General features: G+C 41.1%; 1 protein-coding gene across 1 annotated transcript; it reads left to right on the top strand.

The window, feature by feature from the left end:
* The first annotated feature begins 917 nt into the window (after positions 1–917).
* On the top strand, positions 918–18794 carry SAMD7 (sterile alpha motif domain containing 7). The gene is made up of 7 exons (XM_021702661.1): positions 918–1003; positions 2289–2413; positions 5739–5817; positions 6992–7623; positions 8623–8744; positions 14757–14867; positions 18597–18794. Exons 1-7 carry the CDS (start codon positions 918–920, stop codon positions 18792–18794), a joined length of 1353 nt encoding a protein of 450 aa, XP_021558336.1.
* Positions 18795–25602: the final 6808 nt, after the last annotated feature.

Here is a 25602-nt window from a genome sequence, read left to right as displayed (position 1 = left end):
TGAAGGAGAAGCTAAAATGACCTGCTTGACTAGTACTTTTTTAATATTTAAAACTATTCAAAGGACATTAATAATTAACAGGAAGATGTAAAACAAAATGTTATCCTTTTAACAATGGTCCCTTTCTCTGATCACTAGGTTCTGCAGATAAAGTTATGAATCCTTGTGTTTATGTACATTTGGATATAACTTGCTCACTTGTTCTAATTAAACACAGTCTTATTCTGTATCCACTCTAACTAGATACATTTTTAGCCATTAAAAAGATTTCCCCCTTCTTTTCTGTTTTAATCTTATCAATTAAATAGGAATATTTTTCTGAAGATTGAATATGTGGGAGAATATATGCATTTGTACCTCTGGAAATATAAAAATCAAAATAAGGGGGGGCACCTGGGTGGCTCAGTTGGTTAAGCAGCCAACTCTTGGTTTCTGCTCAGGTCTAATCTCAGGGTCGTGAGATGGAGCCCTGCGTCAGGCTCCATGCTCAGCATGGAGTCTGCTTGAGTTCCTCTCTCTCTCCCTCTGCCCCTCCCCTCTCTAAAATGAATAAATCTTTTTAAAAATCAAAATAAGTTGTAAGAAAGGAGGTTGGTATTTCTGGAATCTTGCAAGGCTGGTTTAATTTTATTATCACTTGTCATTTGATATGATATTTCCTGTGGGCTCATCAACAAGTTCCAAGGACCAATGGATAAATCACTAAGTTCTACAGTTGTATCTGGGTGCTTGAAATGGAGGGGTTTTTGTGTAACTGAAAGCTTATTATAGCAGTGTCCCCAAATGTTGGGAAAATACAAAAGGTGTTCAAGAAAAATTCAGATAGTTCACAAAACATAGAGTTACTTGTTAACATATCTACCTGATTCCTTCTAGAATTCCATCAGTGGCGAGAGATATTGATGATAAATCCCATGATGGCCATGAACCCTTTATTGACAGCATCAGTGCAGCAGAGAACGCCACTGGTTCCTTCACCATTTGAACCTCCAACAGCGGATAGGTATTTCTTTCCAGTATACTAATCTGGTCCAAGGAGAAAATGGATGATCATTAACTTTTCAAATGATGGTAACTCCAGTGTTGTTTTCTTGTCTAATGTTACTTCCATGAACTGTGGTGCACTAATTCATGTCAAGATGCTCAGGGGACCACACCTCCAACACACATCCTGTCACTTCCCATTTGAGGCCTGCTTGATATATTCACTCAACACATAGCTAACGAGCACTTGCCCTGTGACAGGCATCATGTGTATATGAACATTGATGTAGTCTGTGAGGGCTGCCCTAACAGAATACCACAGACTGCATGGCTTCAACAACAGAATTTGACTTCCCATACTTCTGGAGGCTGAAAAGCCCTGGATCATGGTGTCGGCAGGGTTGATTTGTGGTGAGGCCTCTTTCCTTGCCTTGCAGACAGCCGCCTTCTTGCTGTGCCTTCCCCTGGCCTTTTCCTCTGTGTATGCACTACTGCTACCTCTTCCTCTTATAAGGACACCAGTCCTATTGGGTCAGGGCCCCACTGTTATGGCCACATTTAATCATAAGTCCCCCCTAAGAGGCCCTATCTCCAAATATAATCACATTGGGGGTTCAGACCATAATGCATGAATTTGGGGGAAACGCAACTCACTCCACAATAATTAAGTACCCTGGATTTCCTGTGATAGAACGATTCTCTCTTTTCAATAAAAGTGGCATTATCAATGCTTAAGATGTACACTCTGGCAGTTTCTTATTTTCCCTTCTTTAGAGTATTTTGACATTCTGAGAAGAAAGTTATATCCATTATTTATTGTTGTTCACGGAGCAGTGAACAACAACTTTGGACTTCTTGAGCGTGGCAAAATAAATAAACTGTCACCCAGGGAGTCAAACACTGATCCCAGATGGCAAAAACCAAGCCAAAGTAGGTCCACTACATGAGAAAAGAATGTTGTGGTCAGAACAGTATGTTGGTCATGGGAAATCAGAGAGCAGTATTAATTTGATTAGATCTTTTTTCTAGACATCCCTAAAACTTTCTTTTCTTGCTTTATCTGTTGTGTTGTCAGCTGGGTCAATCCTTCCTTGATATATTCACTCAACACATAGCTCTACCAAAGTAGACCTTTCTTACCACATTTCTACTTAAACCAATAGAGGCGGCAGGATTTTTGCACTTCATTTTGGGAAGAGATGATAGAATCCTATCTGGCAATTAAAAAATCTCAGTGCCTATGCAATGGGAAGTTTGTACTATTCCATCCTCATTTTATCTACTTTATATCTTTTTTCCCCTAGAGATTTATTGCCTTCCACTGTAGCTCCTACTGACCCGAGACAGTTTTGCGTTCCTTCACAATTTGGATCTTCTGTTCTACCAAATGCAAATATGCCGAACATGCTGTCCAATCGTGTCTACTCAGGTATGAGCAAAAGATGGCTTTGATCTGTGGAGCCACTGTGACCTGGATGGCTGCTTTAAGCTTGCCATCATGCCATCAAATTTACTGCTAAGTTTTGGCAGCAGAACTGTGTGGCAGTTATGCCTGTAGGTTCTGCCCTTGCAACTTAGATTTAAATCATGGTTCCACCACTGTGTGACTGAGTGTAAGTTGCTTAACTCCTCCAACCATCAGTTTACTAGGGAATAACATGATAAGTTGCACTATTACTATCTGTCTTATCTTACACGTGAGGAACTAATGAGGTCATGAGGAGATGAGATATGGTCTGACAGGTCATGGTGGGGGTTCACCTTTTATTCTAAGAGGCGAAGCTTTTGAAGAGCTGAAGCAAAGGAGCCACATTTTCTGACTTACATTTTACCAGGATCACTCTGGCTGCCGTGTCTGGGACAAACTTGATAGGATCAAAGTTCTGAGGATAAACTGATGGCAGTTAATGGGCTATTAGAATAGCCAAAAGATTATGATGGGTTGGCCCTGGGTGGTGACAGTTCAGTAGTAACACGTGGTTGGATTCTGTAATTATTTTGAAGGCAGAAATAACAGGTTTTCTCACAGTTTAGATATGAGCTGTCTGAGAGAGAGGTGTTAAGGAGGACAGCAAAAATTTTGGTCTTGGTTTTGGTAGAGTTGCTGTCACTGTTGAGGAAGAGTCTGAGAGGAACAGAGTTCTTGGGGTGGAGAGATGTCGCAGGCACATTTTTGCTTCTATTACATTTGAGATGCCTAACAGTCTGTTAATGGGAGATGTCAGGAAGGCAGCTAAATCCCAGAGAGGACTTCTGGAGACAAACTGGAGATATAATTTTGGAAGTCATCAGCATAGATGAGACTAGATGAGATTGCCCATAGAACGAGGGTAGATAGAGGTTAAAAGGATGATCCTTAGGACATACCAACAAGACCCAAAAGATAAGAAGGGAAGAAACAGGAGGAGAACAGGAGGAGAAACCAGTGAGAGGAAACCCAGGAGAGCCTGATGGCCTTGAAGGCAAGGGAAGAAGTTGTAAGGAGAGAGAGAAAGCATCTGTGTCAAGTGTGCCAAGTAGATGAAAACAAAGAATACGTGATTAGATTTAGCTAAGTGGAGCTCACTGGTGATCTTGATAAGAGCAGTCAGTAGAGTGGTATCTGAAAACATGACTGGATGGGGGCTTGAGAGAGATTAGGAAGTGAGAATTTCCTCACAATATTGAAGATCAAACTGATGTATCTTATCTCCCCAAAACTATATTGCTGAGTTCCTGTTTGTCCCTGCTCTCCAATTCCAACAACTCTCAATAGATAAGAACTATGTGAGTGAAAAGTTTGACACAAGAAGAAATATGATTGGTGCTAGGGCCATTGAAGATACCAGACTGCCTGGATTTGAGCATGTTGTGCACGGATCCACTGGGATTGGGTGGACAAGCCAGAGCCAGATATGAAACTAGACCCACCCACTGGAGTGATCCAAGGACCCAAAAGACTGTTCCAACAGCTGATCCCAGATAAAAGCCCCATCTGGCAGCAAGAACCCAGTAAATCTACAGCCCATGGTTACAGGCAACACATAAATAGACCAGTGAAATAGTTTCATTGCTGACTCAGAGAGCCCGTTTTAGTGATAAAAAATCCAGAACCTGCCAACATTTGGATGTACGCAAGCAAGTTGACCACCTATCTCAGGGACATAGGTCAGGTCTCCTGCCTCAAGGCTGATGTGTAGGAGAGTAAGCAAGGGGAAAGTAGGGCCTCCGTCTTACAGAAACTGAGCTACTAAGTAAGTTAGCAAAATAGAAACTAAGACAGAAATATCTTTCAAAAATTGGATGTTAAGTAGAGAGTGGATTATTACAGCTGGACTAGCACTACATTTGATGTCATCTATTTGGGAAAGAGAAAGAAACTTGGAATAGGTTTGATGATTCCAAATTTCAGAGCGTCCTAAAATCCAGGTAATTAGAACTGTGCCCTCTGTACTGGACTTCTCATGAGAACTTTCTCTGCATCCTTTGGCAATACCTCCTGGGTTGAAAGTGTCATGCATACCGGCTCTCTAAAGAAGAATATTTTGAAGCCACTGAATTATAAAAATATAGAGCTTTAGAGTTAGGAGGATTTTTTTTTTAGAGGTCACCTCATCTAATCTCTGAATTTTACAAATGACAAAAAATCTCCTTTAAAAACATATAGTATGATTTATTTCAAGATAGGTTATTAATGGGAGTTAAATGAGCTCTCTAGCTTAGTACAAAGCATGTACAAGAAACAGTTCTAGCTCCCATGATATCCCCCTTGTTAGGGAGAACAGATTTTCACGTGTAAAACTATCAGTAAACAAAACTACATATAAGAAGTACAATTTGTGTGTTTGTTATGTTAAAGTGTGTTCTGTAGACCTGCGCTGGTCTGTGAAGAGGTTGTGCAAATAAATACATAAATAGAGAAATTTTGCAGCAATTTGACAGGGTAATTCTCAGTTGATCTAATATTTTTTTACCTTGTATTTGTCCTTGTTTTCATTTCAATTTTATAAAAGTTCATTATGTTGTATTTTTAAAAAGTATTGGTCCATGATGGTTGGAAATTTTAAAAGAAAAAAATGGTCCTTTGCCATAGATGGTTTGAAAAGCATCAGTATAGACTCTAAGTGCATTAGGAGTACAGAGAAAGAAGAAAGTCAATAGAGCATAAAGTTACCAGGCAAGAATAGAGCCTTGAAATCTATGATGCTGCTGTTATTTCAAGAAATTTTAGAAGACTGACACAAAGAATGTAATTTCTACCCAACATCATTGAAAACATTTTGGAAAAAGTATCTTCCTCAGATATGCCAAAAATCCACATAGAGAGCTTTATATTTTACCCATTAAATCATTGCATTTATTTCCAGGGATTTTGGTGCATAAGAAGCACTTAGTTCCTTTTTTTTTTTAAAGGTCAACTAATTTCTCTTATAGCAAAAAAGAAAAAAAAAAGTTATCCATTTTTACATCAAAAGCTAGAAATGAAGACATCCATAACTTATTTCATCTTTTTTTCCTTTCGAAGTATGGCAGGAAAATGTCACCAATCATGAGATCCATACTTAAAGAAAAATAAAATTATCTAGTATTTATCATTCCATCACCAAAGTGACCCTAAGATGCTGAACAGCAATTATCTGATACTGTTTCCAACATTGTGCTCTACTGGTGGGTTTTTATAGATGCTGTTTTAAATCATTATATTTTTTTGTATTATTTTTAAATGGAAATTGTTAATTTGTTTGTGGGGTGAGATGATGATTTTCTTTTTTAAGGTTGGGGCATTTTACCACCTGAATCCATAAAGGCAATGGCCAGAAGGAATGAAATGATTCAAAGGCAGCATACCGCCAGGTAACATAACAGTGTTGTTGTATTTATTTTCTATTCACTCACTTGTTCGTTTATTCATTTGTTTTAGACAGATAGATAGATAAAAAGATAGACAGAAAGATAGAAAGACGGATAGATGATAGAGATAGAGATACTTTTTATATACATACATTCATTCGTTATATTTGTATATAGTATTTGTATATATATATATACAAATTATATACATATTATATACATATACATATTATATTACGTATATTTGATAGATATCTGATTACATACAAAAAGTATTTCAGGAATATTACAAAAAGAAATATATACAAACATATATTCAGGTTGGTTAAAGATAAAAGCAAGATTAGAAATTACATAGTGAAGCTAAGCCTGCAGATCATAACAGTTTAACAATGTCTCACAATTAAAATGCCTAGTTGTGATACCTCTGAAATTCATATCAGCCCTTCTGTTTTAAATGACTTCAATTCTGCCCAAATATAGGAGCCACGCTCACCAACCCCACCTGAGACTCTGCGAGCAGAGCCCAGACAGCCCCATGTCAGTGGCCCCAACAGTGGCCTTCAGCTATAGCAACTAGAAAGAAAAGACAGCAGTAATGATAAGGCATGGCCCTGGGGGGCAAGAAGGCATTATCCTCAGTTTTCTCATCACTGAACCCTAATGAGTCAGGTGATAATCCATAAGCAAAGTAAGCAAAACCCCCACCAAGTCCTCCAGCACAAACCCTGCCAGTTGCACTGATTTGTCACGGTTGAGACTTGTATTGGCTTCCCGCCTTCCTTGAGTCCCACTAAGATTATACTGCAGGGTTTAAAAATCTCTTCCCAGAACTTTATTTTCTTTGAAGATTCATCTCTGGCAAGAAACTACCCTCTGCCATGTTATCCCCATTCCTGCTAAATTTGCCAGACCTGCTAGAGGTAATGCTTTAAAAACTGACCTTGCACTTCTGTCGAGAGATTCAGCCAAACCTTTCACCCTCAGATCTTTATTCCAAACTCTCCTTCCCAGTGAATTTGGGGGGGAACTCGTGTTTCCACCCAACACACTTCAGATAAGCAGTGTGAAGACTCAGGAAAAGCAGAGGTTCCATCTCAGGGAAGGCAGAGGTCCATTAAGATTATATTTCTAATGGTTTTCTTGGGGTGTATAAAACATATTGTTCTGTTTTTAGGATGGAAATGGAAATGCATGCCATTTACCAACAAAGGAGAATAGAGAAAGTGAATCCCAAGGGACTAGCAGGCCTAGGGATACCATTCCTCTATGGCTCCAGTATCCCACCTGGCCCAGCCACTTACCACGGCAGGAGCATGCTCCCTGCTGGTGACCTGCATTTTCACAGAAGCACCCTGAGAAATCTTCAGGGAAACCCCACGCTAGTGGCGACTGGTCCACATTTTCTAGAGAGTTGGGGTCAGAAATGTCGCCGTCTCAGGAGAGGTACAGGGAATCAGAAAGTTCTAGACAGCGATACTGAGAGCTCCAAAAGTCAAGTAGAAGAAAAACTCTTAGGCCAGACTCATGTGATTCCCTATGAAGAGGATGAATATGTAAAGGAACCAGAGACTGAAGCTCTCAACAATCAGAAGTCAAGTGAAACCAATGAAAAGCCAACTACAGCTCTTGCCAACACCTGTGGGGAGCTCAACCCCACCCACAGAAAACCTTGGGGAGCTCATGGTGCTCCTCTAGAAGCAAAGGCCTCCTGGAATGGTGCGAAAGAGAAGCCTTCAGAGCAGGGCTTTGCAGCCTGTGGGGAAAAGAATGGTGTTTGTCCTCCAATTCCTCGACCAGCTCTGCCAGGTGGGTGTCAGGGGCCAATGGCAGATCCTAATGAGCCACAGGTCACCAAGTCCTTAAGTTATTCCATAATGCACTATACCCATCATGTTTCCTTTTATTCTTCCTTTTCTTAGTCCTATTTAGAACTTTTTGAAGTCACTTTATTATGTTAGTCCCAATAAAGCCATATTAGTGACATTCATCTCTATTCATATGTTGCTATAGAGAGAATTTTCAGCAAAAGCTAGGAAGGCAAGGATAAGGAAGGATGGGGAAATCTGCCAGAATTTTAAATTAAATTTTTAATTTAATTAGCTCTTAATTTCTTCAACACAATATAGAGGGGCTTCTTGCCTAAAAGTATGAATTCTATCTCCCCTGTATTTAAGTGTAGAAAACTATAGATAATTAAACAGAAGCATTAACTTTCAGTGCCCATTACTGTGGTGATACCTTCTTATCTAAAAGCATTAGCACACTACCTACCCCATCCAAACACACATTGAATAGTTTTCTAGAACTTCTTTAGATAAAAATATTTTAAAACAGGGATTTGGTGGGGAGGGGGCTGTAGTCACTGAAACAACTGCTTCCCTTACAAAGTGTTAATTTGCCATTTTTGATGAATATGTAGCTAAATTCTCACATCACCTAGAGAGCATGATAAATCACATAATATCATAGAACACGATAGCGTTCATCTGGAGGATGAAATCCACAGGGCATGTCTCTTGGAATCACAGAGAAACAGAGCAGTCGGCAACTTCTTTATTTACAATAATGCTATCATTAAAGATCCTTTAGGGGAAGAAAAGAAAGGAGATTACTCAACTTTTTAAGAAAATGTCTCTCAGTATCTTTTAAGGAGTTTACACATAGATCTATAGGGACCTAAAGAGACCCTCTGTGGTAATAGAATATGAGGAAATTAAGGTAACTGTACATAAAACTGTGCTGTCAGCTTCCCCCTTTTCCTTGGAAATTTTATACCACCAAATAATTTCCTTTCCACTTTTAAAGGAGCACACCCACTGGCTACAATTGGGGAAAACATGTCCTTGGATGAAGATATTCAGAAATGGACTGTGGACGACGTGCACAACTTCATTAGTGGCCTTCCAGGTTGTTCAGACTATGCCCAGGTGACTTAACATTGAAATATTTTCATGAAAATAAGACACTTTGAAATCTATTTCCTTCCTAATGAGTTCTGTCAAACTTGCATTTTTCTCTCAGAGAGGATTCCTAATAATCTACCCCTTCATGTGTCATTGGCTGACCTGGGACAGGAGTCTGGGATTGGTGGAGCTTGGGTCCCGTCTCCACACCCCATCTGCAGGGAGGCTGGGAGAGCCATGCCTGTCTGGCTTTAGTTTCTGTTCTATCGAGACTCTTGGGAGGTAGGAATTCACCCAAAACTAGGAGATTCAGCACCCAAACATCCAAAAACAGTGAGAAATTTCTACTACATTCCCTACTCTTCCATATAACAAACATACCAGAAGTTTTAGGCTACTCATAATAGGTAATAGAAATATCTTCTTCATTCTAAACAGGATAACAAGACAATAGATCTGAAAAATAAGAAAATAACTATTTAAAAATTCTATATTAATGCTGGGGCAATTTACAAAAGTGCATACACAGAGATAATTCAATCTGGTAGATAAAATACTGTTTTTTGAGTTATAATGAACTGTCAGCACAGTTGGAAAGAAGAGTAGTTTCATTCATTTGGGAAAATGGGTTGGTCAATTTTTAAAGTTTATGTCAGTGCTATATTTTCATACATAAAGTTTATTTTTTTCAAGTGATTTATTTTTTAAAGATTTTATTTATTTATTTGAGAGAGAGAGAGAGAGAAAGTACGTGAACTGGAGGGAGCAGCAGGGGGAGAGGGAGAGACAGACTCCCTGCTGAGCTGCTCTATCTCAGGACCCTGAGATCATGACCTGAGCCAAAGGCAGCTGCTTAACCGACTGAGCCACCCAGGGACCCCGCAAGTGATTTAATAACACAGTTTTAAGTAACAATTTGCCTAGTAAATCTGGTGTCATTATCGTTGGTTTATATATTAAAGGAAAAGAAAGCAAGGAAAAGACCTTATAATTTAATATAATTAACTGATGTTAGAAATAACTTTTTTCATATCTTAGTTTTATGATCATTTTTTACTTCAGTGTAAAGCTGTTAATTCTTCTACATTTTCTTTTTTTTTTTTTTTCTGTTTATGGGACTTATGGAAAAGTTAGATAGAGTAGTCATTAAGAATATGGCTTATGAAATTGCACTACTGGGTATTTACCCCAAAGATACAAATGTAGTGATCCCAAGGGGTACGTGCACCCCAGTGTTTATAGCAGCAATGTCCACAATAGCCAAATTATGAAAAGAGCCAAGATGTCCATCAACAGATGAATGGATAAGGAAGATGTGGTATATATATACAATGGAATATTATGCAGCCATCAAAAAACATGAAATCTTGTCATTTGCAATGACGTAGATGGAACTAGAGGTATTATGCTAAGCGAAATAAGTCAATCAGAGAAAGACATGTGTTATATGATCTCACTGATATGAGGAATTCTTAATCTCAGGAAACAAACTGAGGGTTGCTGGAGTGGTGGGGGGTGGGAGGGATGCAGTGGCTGGATGATAGACATTGGGGAGGGTATGTGCTATGGTGAGCGCTGTGAATTGTGTAAGACTGTTGAATCACAGACCTGTACCTCTGAAACAAATAATACATTATATGTTAAAAAAAAAATAGTAGGAAGGGAAAAATTAAGAGGGGGAAACTGGAGGGGGAGACGAACCATGAGAGACTATGGACTCTGAGAAACAAACTGAGGGTTCTAGAGGGGAGGGGGTTGGGGGGATGGGTTAGCCCAGTGATGGGTATTAAAGAGGGCACGTACTGAATGGAGTACTGAGTGTTATACGCAAACAATGAATCATGGAACACTACATCAAAAACTAATGATGTAATGTATGGTGATTAACATAACATAATAAAATAAAATTTTAAAAAAAGAATATGCTTATGAAACCAGAAAGTACAAGTTCAAATCCTGGCTTTTGTGTGTTCTGGACATGTGACCTGGGACAAGTTGCCTGTCTTCTTGGTGCACAGTTTTTCATCTGTAAAATGGGGATAATTGTATAATATATTCTCAAAGGATTGTTGTAAGCCATAAAGAGGGCCTGGCACCTTATAAATACTTGATTAACATTAATTTCATCATTCTATCAGAGGATCCTCAAGAGAATGGAACCTCAGGTTACTTATGAGACAAGGTGTATTCTTCAGGTCACCTACTTTGTCTTTTTGCATACTTGATAAAAATTCCTGTCCTGTTCTCTCCTATTCAGCAAGTATAATATTATTGTTTTCTTATTAGTCATTCACCATGGGGCAATCATTTTTAAATTTGTCTATTCCACTTATCAGGTGCTTCATCAACCACCAGTACAGTGAAGTTACCAAATTTTGATAACAGCCAGAAATAAGCAACCCTGTGTGTAAGGAGCATGTGATTGCTGGCTTCTGGCAGACTGAATCTATTTGAACCCTTATCATTCTTAATCATCCAGTGATCCACAGGCATAGAAGTGCTCTTTATCATAACCACTCCTGTAATGAATGATGCCACGTGTGCATTTCATACTTTATCATCCTCAACGTCCTCTTGCAGGTACATAGAAGTCACATAAACATGAATACCCCACAAACTTGGCTGACTCATTATCTCTCACCAACAGGATGTCAGTGCTCCTTTCCTCACCCCAAGAAGGGGTACAATTATTTCTAGGTGTTTCTCAAATGTGGTTAGGATCAAGTTCTACTCTTGCTTCCTCATCAGTCTATTCCCTCCCTGGGACTGCTGTGAAATCAGCCACAAGAAGGCCGCTGCCCTGCTGGGCACGACCCTGCTGCGCTTGGGGACAGTACGGTGTGCAGAGACGGAGAGAATCTCCCTGGACGCAACAGACTGTAACAAGCTTCAGAGCAGCACAGCTCAGGCACAGGAGTCATGAAAACCCCTGTCTAGTATGTCGCAGCCTGGGACTACCCCAGCGTTACACTCGCTGTCCTCCCCCTCTCCCCCACCCTGTCCTCCTCTTTCTCATCTCTAGGTGGTTGCTACTCAGCAGCCTCCCACCACCTGCCTCCTGTAGGTATAAAAAGAAATCCAGAAAAAAGAACCAGAACTAAAGCCCAAAGCCCCTGTGCAAATGAATTCTTTTAAACAGATGTAGAGAGAGGGCTGGTAGCTCACTTGTTCAAGGACGTCCAGGAGACCCTGCAACACATCTTATTTATTCTTTATTATTATTATTATTATTATTTTGATGTTCAGTTAGCCACTGTATAGTACATCATTAGTTTTTGGTGTAGTGTTCAGTGATTCTTGTTTGTCCTAAGTGACTCACCAGATAAAATATTCTTTCTCTAAAAATAACTGAAATCATGAAAATTATATGTATGTTTATATGGTGCTCTTGGCCTCCACTGCTATCTTGAGAATGAGGTGGGAGGGACAACTGAGTGACACTGGAAGGTTCTGCAACTTTGCCTCGGGGCCAGGTTCCTCCACCAGGGCTGAGGATCAGGCCCTGGCTGCCAACCTGCCTTTGTTTGAAAATGTATCCCTTCCTGAAGGGAGAGGCATCTGACTGAGTTTACCAGCGGAGGGGGGCGGTGAGGTGGAAGAGAGAAGGAGGAATTTCCAGGAGAAGGCCAGGAACCAGAAAGAATTTAGCACAGGTGGGATTTCCAGAGTAGTTCCTGGTGGCACTGAGGGGGCCAGAACCAAGAGTGGCACAGGTGAGAATGGCAATCAGGAGGCTGGACTAGGGGAAGGGGCTAGGTCACAGAGAGCCGTGAAGACCCCGTGAGGGATTGTGACTTTATCCTGAAGGCAACTGAGGTTTTAAGCATGAGTGGCATGCTTAGCTTTATATTTCAGAATGGCCACTTAGGTTGCTTTTTATGAAAATAGGTTCAAGGTGGCAAGACTAGTGGGGAAGCACTAGATCCAGGGTAGCAGCAGAGGGGCGGGTAGATAAGAGCATTATCTAGGGCGCCTGGGTGGCTCAGTCGGTGAAGCATCTGCCCTTGGCTCAGGTCATGTCATGATCGCCATGTCCTGGGATCGGGCCGCGGGGAGTCGGCTTGTTTCTCACCCTCTGCCCCCACCCCACCCCACTAGTGTGCTCGCTCGCTCTCTCTCTCTCTCAAATAAATAAATAAAATCTTGAAAAAAAAGACACTATCTAAAAGGCAGAATTAGCATGATTCAGCTTCTAAGTTTAAGATATACATACATTAGGGAGCCTTCGGCATAGAGAGACATTCACAGAAGCCAAAGACTGAGGTAAATCAGGAAAACCGAAGAGGACCTGAAGTAGAAGCCTCAGAAGCCCAAACTCATAAGGACTCAGATAAAGAAACAGTAGCCTCAGAAGTGACTGGGAAGGAAAGGCACAGAATACCCAGGAGGGGGATGCCTCACAAAGGCAAGGGAAGCGCATTTCTTCATGAAAAAATAGTCAACAATGTCAAATGCAGCCAGGAGCACAAGGAATATCCATGCATTTGGTAACAGCGGAGACACGAGGGACCCAGAAGCAAGCAGGATTAACAGACTAGTGAGGGTGGAAGTCAGACTCCTTGAGACGGAGAAATGACTGGGAAAGAAGAACATTGAGGCAGGGAGGATCCAAACTCTTGAGAAATTGGGCTGTGAAGGGGATGAGAAATATGGAGCAGGATCAAGAGTTAGAGTGAGGTAGCATTTGTGTAAGTGCTTTATTATTGTTTGTTTGCTCAAGGATGGAGACTTGCGTAAATGCCGTTGGGAAGGAGCCAGCCAAAGAGGGGAGACTGACTCTGAGAGACGGGATTATCCGCTGAGGGAAGCCTGAGGTGGGAGGGGCAGGGACCCACAGCATACGTGAAGAGACTGTCTTCACACATGGAGAACCCTCTTCAACCACATCAGCACAAAGGAGAAAACATCTGTGGTTAGGTTGCTGGGCAGAATTAGAGGAAGTTTTTTTGTTTTTGTTTTTTTAAAGATTTTATTTATTTATTTGAGAGAGAGAAAGCAAGAGAGAGCAGAGCAGCAGGGAGGGACAGAGAGAGAAGCAGGCTCCCCAATGAGCAGGGAGTCCCAGGACCCCGGGATCATGACCTGAGCCGAGGCAGATGCTTAACCAACTGAGCCACCCAGGCGCCCCAAGGAAGTTCTTATCTACTGGTCTCTTTTCCTTTCTTCCTTTCTCCCTTTCTTCCTTCCTTCCTTCCTTCCTTCCTTCCTTCCTTCCTTCCTTCCTTCCTTCCTTCCCTCTCAATTAAGTTATATGGTCTGCTGAAAATGAGGAAGGATTCTGTAAGGTTTTAAGTTTGAAGCATGTGAAGGAAGCTTGAAAATAGAAAAAAGAGAGCTCATCAGTAAATAAAGGATTGCCGGGCAGGTTGAAGCTGGAGATCATGAAATTACAGTACTATCAGTCTGCCCAGATCTTTGATTCATCTCTTTATCTGCCTGGAATGTTTGTCCACCAGCAGCCTTCCTAGTTTCTGGAAGAAAGGAAGGCCTGGTGGTATCTACTCCACAGTCAGAACAGGGAGGGCCCCTGGAAAGGCCTAGAATGACAGTTCTCACCTGCATTACCTCTCCTCCCCTTGCTGTTTGTCCAAGGCAGTGGATAGAGGCTGCACCTGTCCATGTGAGAGGTGAAACTTGTTTGCCATGGTTTTTATCCACAACCCTTTACTCAGACTATTAGTGCATTCATTGATTTGTCCAGCAACACCTACTGAAATATCTACTATGTGTCAGCCACAGCATTATAGGGCCGTTGGTATATAAGACATGGGTCTGCCCTCAAATAGTAACTATTCCAGGTTGGAACTGAGTCCCATAAACAGAATTACAATGTACTCTAAGAGTAATTAAAGAACACAGACAACTTGCTACTGGAGCATGGAAGAGAGAACAACTGAAAATGAGAAATTTTATAACATTTTGTGTCATCCTCCAGCAGTCTTAATGTTTCCTCCAAAACTAAAATACCTATATCTAAAACAAGCATTTTTTTTAAAAGACGTATAGACAAAGTTAACATCTTTTGTGTTTAATAAGGTATTTAAAGACCATGCAATTGATGGGGAAACCTTGCTGTTACTCACAGAGGAGCATCTTCGAAGCACTCTGGGATTAAAGCTAGGGCCGGCACTAAAGATTCAATCACAGGTATGGTGAGTTCTCGTAACTAAATATGCATCAGTGGTATGAGGCTTAAGAGAAATATGTTATTTTTCTCCTGTTATAATAGGCACAATACCTGTTTCACCTCTTTATGAAGCATTGCCCCTCTGTGGGTGGGGAAATGGTAGGAGTGAGGGAACCTGAACACTTTGGATGGTGTAGTGGTACACATTCCTAGCTATAGTTGGGAAGGCACAAAGCAATGGTGTGCTGGTAAATACTTAACAACTAGTTCTCTTTAAAAACAAAATGAATCCTGATTTGTAGCGTTTAATTTCTGTGGTGTAAATACCCCCAGTATGACTGACAAACTCCTAACATAATGTCACTGAATACAGAGTTGGGAAGAGATGCACAGCAGTACCCCATTTGAGAGTATTTTCACTCTACAGATAGACATAAATGACCTCAGGAGCGAAGTTAATAATAAATAACAGTATGGGGTATCTGGGTGGCTCAGTCAGTTAAGGGTCTGACTCTTGATTTTGGCTCAGGTCATGATCTCAGGGTCATGAGATCAAACCCCACGTTGGACTCTGCACTGGGCCTGGAGCCTGCTTAAGATTCTCTCTCTCCCTCTGCCCCTCCCCCACTCATGTGTGCTCACCCGTTGCACATTCTCTCTAAATAACAATAATAATAAATAATAGTAAAATAATTCGGTAAAACAATTAAGAAGTGATGAGTTTTTGAGTATTTATTACTTGAGTTTTCAATATAATGTATTTAATTGTAAGTTTATATAATTTAATTTTTAATAATGCCATGCTTAACACCTGGCTTGCAAACTTCCAAGAAGTTTCTCAACTGGCTCTTGAGACTGGAACAAGCCAACTCTAGTTCACCTCTTCTTGCCATCTCCACTGCTTCATTTGGGACTAAAGCACCATTGTCTCTCATTGGATTACTACTTTAGCCTTCTAACTGTTCTCTCTGCTCTGCCCTTGCCCTCCCAGCACCTACTCACAAAACAGTTAAGGATGATCCTTCTAATACATAAGACAGATCGTGTCACCCTTCTCCTCAAAAGTCTGCCATAGCTCCCCATTTCCTCAAAGGAAAAGCCGAAGGTCTATATTATTTGTGCTCCTCTCCACCTACCACTATCGTTAACATCCTGACCTCATCTTCTACTTTCTACCTTCCCTCCCCCCACAGTTACTGTTTTTGACCACTTGCCTCTGGATGCTGCTTGAACATGCAGGCATGTTCCACCATAGGGCCATTCCCTCTGCCTGGGATGCTCTTCCCCTAATATCTTCATGCTTTGTTCCCTCATTTCCTTCATCTTGCTCCCCTCTATCTGCTTAATGGAGCTTGCTCTGATCACCCTGTTTAAAAGTGTACACACGGGGCGCCTGGGTGGCTCAGTCAGTTAAGTGTCTGCCTTTGGCTCAGGTCATGATCTCAAGGTCCTGGGATCGAGCCCCACATTGGGCTCTCTGCTCAGCGGCAAGTCTGCTTCTCCCTCTGCCTCTGTGATCTCTCTCCCTCTGTGATCACTTTCGCTCTTTCTCAAATAAATAAAGTCTTTCAAAAAATCAATAAATAAAATAAATAAAAGTGTACACAGCCCAGCCCCCATGCATACTACTGCTATCCCTTTTCTGCTCTTCTTTGTCCCCCCATAGCACCTATCAATCATACAATATAACTCATTTATTATATTCATGTTTATTGTTGATTTCCCCCACCCCACTAGAATGTAGGCTCCATGAGAGCATAGATCTTTATCTGTTTGACTGATATATCTGTTTGACTGATGTATCCTTAGAATATGCAAGACCGTTATAGGTAAAAAATTATTTATTGAAAGAGTGAGTTTCCTAAAAGTGAAACCAAGAAGCATCAACTAATTCTTTCCAGAATTTATACAGGACTGCACCTTTCTACAATGCATGTTTATGCAAAGAACAATGAGATTTCAAAATATTCTTCAAAAACCATTTTTATCTGCCTAAAAATTTTAGGGTAAAGAAGTTCTTTATTTTATGTAAATACTTTCATGTTTCTATTGGTATTCTTTTTTTCAGCTTCTTATTTTGGAATAATTTTAAATACAGAAAAGTTGCAAAGGTAGTACAGAGAGTTCACCCAGCTTTTCTTAATGTTAACATCTTACATAATACAGCACATTTGTCAAAACTAAGAAATTAACATTGGTACAATATAGTATTCACTTTTTTTAAAAGATTTTATTTATTTATTTGAGAGAGAGCCAGAGAGTGCAGGAGCAGGGGTGGAGGCAGAGGGAGAGAGAGAGAGGGACAAGCAGACTCCCTGCTGAGCAAGGAGCCCAACACAGGTTGATCCCAGGACCTTCGGATCATGACCTGAGCTGAAGTCAGGTGCTTAACGGACTAAGCTACCCAGGCACTCTGGTATTCACTTTTAAATAATTTACTTTTCTTTAATGAGGATAGTGTATCTCTTGGCATACTTTATAATGACACTGCATGGTTTTTTCTCAAATACGATTTTCTTTGGCTTTATCACTTTGGCTTTTTTTTTTTTTTTTTGTCCTTACAATGTGGCAACTCTAAGTCATTCTTTTTTTTTTTCCTTTGAGTATAGTTGGCATACAATGTTACATTCTCCAAGTCCTTCTTAATCTTCTCACTTGCCATTAGTATTAACAACCAAATCATTTTCTGAGGGCTATAGTCATTCCTTGGGCTCCTGCCTGATGTGTCTAAGTGCCTCCATGGAGCCCCACTGAGTTCTAATGTCTAGGCTCCATCTGCCTGCACAACAGGACAGGGCTCCCACAGAAGCTGTGGGGGAAGGTCTGACTGATGCCACACATTCCACCAAAGGGAACAGTTGTACAGTCCTTGGGATTGAGAACTTTGAGGGGTCCAATTGAAGCAGCAGAATTGGAAGGTTCTGGGTAACATCTGGAAGACCCAGGAGGTGAGTGGCCATGAGTTCATCAGTGGATAAGATAATAAAGTCTCAATCTCCAAAATGGGAAGCAGGGGCAAAATTCCATTACAGCGAGCCCTGCTAAGAAGAAGGAAACCCACCCAGAAGACCAGAAACTTAGAAGGTGGACCTGGACCTGGCTAAAAGGAAAGGGATAGGAGAGGGAAAAGTTACTGGAATTTGAGAACCCAGATATTATTAGAATGGAGGGAGCTGGGTTTGAGTTCTGATAATGTGAACAACATAGAAATCTCCTGGGTCCCCGTGAGGGTCACGTAAGTGTAGGAGCCCAATGACTAATACTGGGACACCGAGGCCCAAAGCAGCAGTGTTTATGTCTCAACACTAAACCAACTTAAAGCCAGCTGTGTGCTGAAGTTGCCTAAAGAATTGCAGCCTGGGCTTGGAGAAGTTACCAGTTGGCCATTGGTAAAGATGGAGTGGTGTGTCTGTGGGATCTCTTATGGGACTGTTAGAAAAGGGTGAGGTGGACTGAACTCAGAATGAAATAATGAAATAATGGTGTACACAGATGAACCGCAGCAGACCCGGGCATGGGAATTTGAAAGTTACTACCACCTTGATATCTAGTGTTATAGTAATAAACACTGTATGCTTCTGAGAGAAAGAAAAAGCCCACCACATCCTAGATCGGTGTCCCTCACAACTATATACATGGCCCGTGCTTGAAATTACCTCAACCTTCCTACCCTCTGTGGCTAAGCAGAGTATGCTGGATTATTGAAAGAATCTCTAGCCTTAACTACTCTCACCATTTTGTCTTCAAAGGTATCTCAGCATGTGGAAAGTATGTTGTACAAGAAAAGTCTTTCACTTCCTACCCAAACAAAACAAGCACTTGATCAACCAGCAGATACATCCCCTCTTTTGAGTTTTAATTCCTGGGGTGATAATACATTGGACATTCCTTGTTCCCAGGATATAACAATTCCTAAAGGAATCGAACGAGATAGCGTGAGAAATTAAAACCCTCAAGGAGCAAGAACGGTCTTAATCAGTTTTCCAAAGAGTCTAGGACATTCTGAAAGGTGTGTCAAGGTTTCCCCAGGATGAGATGGAGGCTGGAAGGGAGAGAAGCCAGCCCTCCTGGAGCTCATAGAGGCCTTGCCTGAAAGGTTTCCTGAAGTGACCTCGGAGCAAAGTGGCTGGAGGTGTATACTTGGAAGCAAATGCTAAATGATGGAGAGAATTTGCAAACACTAAAAAAAAAAAAAAGCTCGTTGATGTTTCCATGTGGAAATCTCTGAAGAAGCCAAAAGAACCCATACTGAAAAAAGAGCTCCTTATCTCTCTTCACTCATTTCCCATCCCCGAACCCAGAAAGAGACAAAGGCAACCCCGAGGAGTTAAAAGGAGGTAGAAGAAAAAGTGGTGAAGTGCAAAAAAGAGAAGAGAAGCTCACCACAAGACCTCCACTTTTTCTCATTTCAGGCTTCCGGGCTGAAGAAGGACCAAGCTAGGGAAGAGCAGAAGCTTGGATCTTTAAGTTCAGAGTGACTGTTATTCAACATTTTCTTTCTAGCATGGAACTATGTTATGACTAAAAATAACTCCTAGTTATCTGAGAGGGAGATGAAAAGTCATAGTGCCCACCTCAGATGTCACCGGAGGGGTGGGGTAGAGTTATCTCTGCAAGGCAGGTTTGAGTTGGCAGGTGGGAGGCAAGAAGATGAAAGTGGCTTTCTGCTTGTCCCTGCGGAGTGCCTTTCAACTTCCCATTTGACAGAAAGCCCCTGAAAAGATACACAAGAAACTGCTAGGAGTTTGCTCAAGGAGGGGCCCAGTAATAGGGATGCGAGGGGAACTGACTGTACATTCTAAATGTCTAAAGGTGAGAATGCATTTTCTATTTTTAAAATTTACATTCAAAATAAAGAAACTGTAGCAGGCAGCCTCTAAGATAGCCCCCAACAATCCCTGCTTCCGGGCACTCCTGCCCTTGTGTAATGCCCTCCCCTCTGACGCAGGCTGGACTGACTGACTCTTCTAATGAACACAGCATGAAAAACATGATGGATGTCACATCTGTGGTTCTGTCTGGGGTGCTCTTTCTCTCTCTCTTTGGAATCCCGGCTCTTGAAGAAGCCGGCTTCTATGTCTCCATGCAGCCCTGTGGAGAGGCCTCCTGAGTGATTGAACATGGAAATGAATCTTCTGAGTCCTGTCGACAGCCACACTAGGGAACTTGCAGGTGGCTCCTCCCCAGTCAAGCCTTGAAATGGCGATGCACACAGCTCCTGCCCACAGCTTGATGGAGGCCCTGAACCAGAGGCCCCAGCTAAGCTGCTCCTGGATTCCTGACCCACGGAAACTGCAAAATAATAAGTGTTTTGTTTTCAGCCACTACATTTGGGAGGAATTTATTTCACAGCAATAGGTCGCTAAAACAAACAAATAAATTGCATTGATAAACATGTATAGCATGGTACCCACATTCACTTTCTGATATGGAAAGTGGGCTTTTGAAGTTATTTTCCTACAAGCCATGCTAACATAACTCAGCTTTGCTTTCTTTCACTTTTAATCTGAAGACAGCAGTGTTTTTTGCCAACAAAAATTATACTATACTCTGAAATATGCTTGTGACTTGCTAGTTTACCCTCTATGGAGAGAGAGAGAGACAGAGAGACTGAGGAGAGAGAGAAAGAGAAAGAGAGAAATAATCCCTCCAAGTTTCAAAGTTTTAAGAAGTTTTGTCATATGACCTTTCAACTGCTACGATTCTCAGTGTACAGAAGTTTCGCAGGATACCAAATGTGAGTTAACAGATGTTATGGTTGGGGATAAAAAGAAAAGCTTAATTAATATTTTTAGTGGCAAAGGGATCACGTGGTTCAATCCATATGATGGTTTTGAATTTCTTATCCCCGCTAAATGAGTCAGCTGAGTTGGTAACTGATTCACTTGAACAGATGTGTCTCAATGTTGTTCTAGAGAAAGTGTTCTGATACGCCTTCCTGGCATGTACTATCACCAAAAAAAGCACTGTGCTTAATCTTAGATCCCTGCATAAAAAAAGAAGCAGAGGACACAGGTGAGGGAGGTGGTCCTCAGCTCCTTGCACTCTTCTGTGGAAGAAAAGAAGGCCGGAGTTGCTTGTCCATACTCAGGTTACTTTCTTTCCAGATGTTTAACTCCAGGGTACTTTTTTTTTTTTTTAAGATTTATTTATTTATTTATTTGACAGAGAGAAACAGGGCGAGAGAGGGAACACAAGCAGGGGGAGTGAGAGAGGGAGAAGCTGGTTTCCCACGGAGCAGGGAGCCGATGTGGGACTCCATCCCAGGACCCTGGGATCATGACCTGAGCCGAAGGCAGAGCTTAATGACTGAGCCACCCAGGCTCCCCTCCAGGGTACTTTTTAACAACAGATCCACTTTAGACACAGAAATTATATTGGGGGATGAAAATTTCACTCAGGTTATCATATAGAAATAGTGTTTAACTTTTCTGCAAATACTCCTTTAGTCTTGAGCATACTCTGTACCCTTTTTGGAAATATAACAAAGGACAGCAACGAAAAGACATCTCCTATGTTTGAAAACCAGTCACAATGAAACTGTGTTTGCTAAATAAGATCTTTGACTTATGAAATATTCTGTTTAGACAGATTGAATAAACACCCATACAATGGAATACTTTGCAACTGTTTCCCCTACCAAAGTATTACAGCTATTAAAAAGCAAAAATAGAATTTGAATATCATCATTTTGCACCCCTGAAAAACAGAGGATCTAGATGATGATCATGAATGGCTGCTAACATCACAAAAAAAGAAACAACCAGACATTACATGCCTCCTTATGGAAGTCCATGAAACAGTTAGGAAAATAGCAAAATCCAAGCTGTGGGAAACTGCACAGTAGAAACTATTTAGTAACTGTGTAGTAGAAATGACCTGATTTTCTTCAACAGACAAATTGCAAAGAAAAACGGAGAGAGAGGGGCGCTGGGTGGCTCAGATGGTTAAGCGTCTGCCTTCGGCTCAGGTCATGATCCCAGGGTCCTGGGATCGAGCCCCGCATCGGGCTCCCTGCTTGACGGGGAGCCTGCTTATCCTTCACCCTCCTACTGTTCCCTTAGCTTGTGCTCTCTTGCTCTCTCTGTCATGTAAATAAATAAAATCTTTAAAAAAAAAAAGAAAAGAAAAGAAAAACAGAGAGAGGAAAAAGGAAAATCAATAGATTAAAAGATGGTAAAGATTCAAATCACCCAGGTGTAAACATTTTGGAAACAGGTAGTGATGATGGTTACACAACATTATGAATGTAATTAATGCCACTTAATTGTACACTTAAAAACGGTTTAAATTGGGGGTGCCTGGGTGGCTCAGTCTTTAAGCGTCTGCCTTCGGCTCAGGTCATGATCCCAGGCTCCTGGCATTGAGCCCTGCATCTGGCTCCCTGCTCCGTGGGAGGCCTGCTTCTCCCTCTCCCACTCCCCTGCTTGTGTTCCCTCTCTCGCTGTGTCTCTCTCTGTCAAATAAATAAATAAAATCTTCTAAAAAATGGTTTAAATTGTAAATTTTGTTATATATATCCACAAAAAAATTAAGATTCAAATCACCCAATACAATTATTTGGATGCCTATTGAATGCACTGAAAAAAAAATTAAACAATTGGGGAAATTTGAATAAAATCGGAGATATCTGGTACTATTAAAAAATGATTACCTTTTTTTAGATGTGATAATAATATTATGAAGGTTTTTTTCATTGTGGTAAGAACATTGAAAGTAAAATTGTTCATTTTAACAAAATTTGAAGTGCACAATATAATATTGTTAACAATGGACATAATGTTATATAGCAGATCTCTAGAACTTACATCTTTTTTAAAGACTTCTCATCTTTTAAAAATGTATACTGAAATATGTATGGCTAAAATGATATATGTTGGATCTGGTGTTTGATTTTACCTTAACTACAACCTAATAAATTACCCACTTAGTATTTTATGGAGGCTGGCAGAATACTCAAGACTCTTGAGTCAGAGTATTTATTACTCATGACACAACAAGCAACCCAAACCTTAGCATATTTGTGTTGGTTTCCCTTGCTCTCAAGTGCCACAGGAGTAACAAAGATGGGTCTAGAGGAGGCCTGCACATGCAGTGTCTTGCTTCACAGTTGACGAGCACTGAGTTTGGGGAACCCACTAATTTGGATTCAATCTTTGTAGTCACATGGCCAGGGAAGATGAATGCCACTGGGATAGTGCCTGGCAGATGCACATCCATCTTTGGCTCATGGCCCCTCCCCTTTTCCCAGCACTTCTTCCTACTGAAATCATTCCACAGCTGAATTCAAGGGCTCTGAGTTTTGGCTCTGCCTTTCCCAGATAAGCAAACTCACCCCAAAGAGTTTTGCCGACTGTGAGAATCTCAGTTCTCAGAAGTCTCACCCATTCCACTCTGTGGAGGGATGTCCCTCCCTATCCTAGGGATCAGCCTGACAGACAGCACCCTTTGTTCTGACTCTTGACTCTAAATTCCTTAGGCCACCAGCCCACCCATTCTAAATTCAGCCTACCTCACTCCTGAGCATTTCCTGTTAACATTTCTTCTAAATTGTTCCATCTTCCTATAGTGGTCACCTCAAGCAGTCTCCCACTCACTGTCCCGATGTCTTGAGGAAATAACTCCAGGGAGCCGGGATCAGAATCTCCTCTTTCCTCTAGGAAACAGGCCTCTTCACACACACACACACACACACACACACACACACACACACACACACACACACACACACACACACAGGGATGCAGAATCTATGAGCTATATTTATCATGTGGCACTGAAACAGCCTTCCTTCTGTGTCTGCAATCCATTCTCCTGCTTCTCTCTCCTTATCTGGGTCCTCAAATGCTGTTTTAAGCATTTCTAAGTCTTTATTCCATACTGTTGTAGAGCTACTTGATGAATTTAACTGGACACATTGTGCAGAATCTATAAGGCAAAGTTTCTGTGCATGTTGTACATCAGAAGCCTGTTTCTTCCCTAAGGTAGGCTGTGCTGCCAACTGCCTTGAATCAAACTAGCAATGCCATTCAACTGTTCTCTGAACACTGCAAAATGTTCTGTGGAAACCTGAAATTTCAGCGCTTTCTATATGGGCCAGGCAGATAGTATGCTTAACTGTCAACCTGTTTTTTGACGTTGTATGACTAATCCAACCAGTTCTATGAAGAAAGCACAATATTTGCTGGAGTTATGCCAAATACAGCGCTGAGCTTTGCCTTGATAACAGAACCCTGCTGCAGTGTTTTTTCACCTACATGACAGAAATTACCAGTGTTTACAAAAAGCATTGGTACATTTGATAAATTATAGTTGAAAACAGTTCCGCTGATATTTTTAAGACTCCAATTGCAGATTCCTTTTGAAAAAAGGCAACATCTTCTTTTCAGATACACATTTAGGTCCCCAGACACTGAATAAATAGAAATAACTTTATTCAAACATCAGAAAGCAATTTTCTCCATGTTAGGTTTTGGGGTTTTGTTCGTTTTTTTTTATAAATTAGATGAACAGGTGGTTGGTTCACAGTCTCATGAGATTGGAATCACTATGGTCATCTAACAGGCTTAGAACCTTTTAACACTGCTTTTCCTAAATCTGTTGATTCTTAGTACTTTATATTAACATCAATGGTTTGCCACTAAAACCACTCATTTAAGTGAACAAGCAAATAAGGATAAACAGCACAAGAATCAGAATGAATCAGCCAACATCTGATTGTATAGGTCATATCTAAGATAAACATTAGCCACCCCAAGGACAAATCCATAAAAGGCTGGGAGCATATGAAAAAAATTCCTTATTTCTGGCCTGATAACTGTTCCCATGCCAGAGGCATAAAAAATCATTATTCACCAGCCTTTGTCTACACTGACCAGCACTTTAGGCAAATGGCATCCACAGAACAGATTCTAAGCATAGTTTTCCTTATGGAGAATTTTCCAAAACGAGTGGTTTGATTGGGTTACTTCTTATGATTATTATCTCTGAAATATTTAATTCAAAATCAAGGCTTTGTTTTAAATTTTAGGATAAAAGGGGTGCCTGGGTGGCTCAGTCAGTTAAGCATCCAACTCTTGATTTTGGTTCTGGTCATGATCTTGGGGTCATGAGATCAAGCCCTGCATTGGGTCCATGCTCAGCAGGGAGTCTGCTTGAGATTCTCTCTCTCCTCCTCCCTCTGTCCCGTCTTCCCCTGCATGCATGCCCTCTCTCTCTAAATAAATTAATTAATTAAATATTTTTTAAAATTTTGAATTACAAAACAAAAGAAGTAGGAGGAGGAGGAACAGCTGTAGGTGTAGCTGAAGACAGAGGACTGCTTTCCTAGGCCCACTGGAAGCAGCACTGGCCCCCCACCACCGCAGGAACAGAAGGGCCCAGGTGTTAAGCCCACATCCCATTTGGTGGCCACATTAGTGATAACTGGATCAGCAAGACCTGGCCTAGACCTCAGGAATCAAAGACAACACTTCGGACTAGGCCTGGCACTCAGTGCTATGAGCAGAGGGACAAAATGTCCCAAGCTAAAGGAAATGAGTAAGAATTGGGTGCATTCCAGTCAGATTGGGAATGGACAAATCTGTTCTGATTGGTCATTTGGAAAAAGCAGACACTGGAGGTCGTGAGTTCCAAAGCCTTGGTGCACTTGAGTAGACAAACTTCCAGGAGCAGGGTTTTCCCAGCATGGTTCTCCCCAATCTCCCCTCTCCCCCACACTTCACCTACTCTCCACTTAGGCAGGTGAAGAGGCAC

The sequence above is a fragment of the Neomonachus schauinslandi genome, chromosome 1 (genome assembly GCF_002201575.2).
Source record: "Neomonachus schauinslandi chromosome 1, ASM220157v2, whole genome shotgun sequence".
NCBI classification, from domain to species: domain Eukaryota; kingdom Metazoa; phylum Chordata; class Mammalia; order Carnivora; family Phocidae; genus Neomonachus; species Neomonachus schauinslandi.
This window is presented reverse-complemented; position numbering and strand designations above follow the sequence as displayed.

Excerpts from the sequence above, each read along its gene's own strand:
- SAMD7 (XM_021702661.1), top strand. The coding sequence starts at position 918 with ATGGCCATGAACCCTTTATTGACAGCATCAGTGCAGCAGAGAACGCCA. Across the intron at positions 7,624-8,622 it reads TCCTCGACCAGCTCTGCCAG|GAGCACACCCACTGGCTACA; the intron begins GTGGGTGTCAGG and ends CCACTTTTAAAG. Across the intron at positions 8,745-14,756 it reads GTTGTTCAGACTATGCCCAG|GTATTTAAAGACCATGCAAT; the intron begins GTGACTTAACAT and ends GTGTTTAATAAG.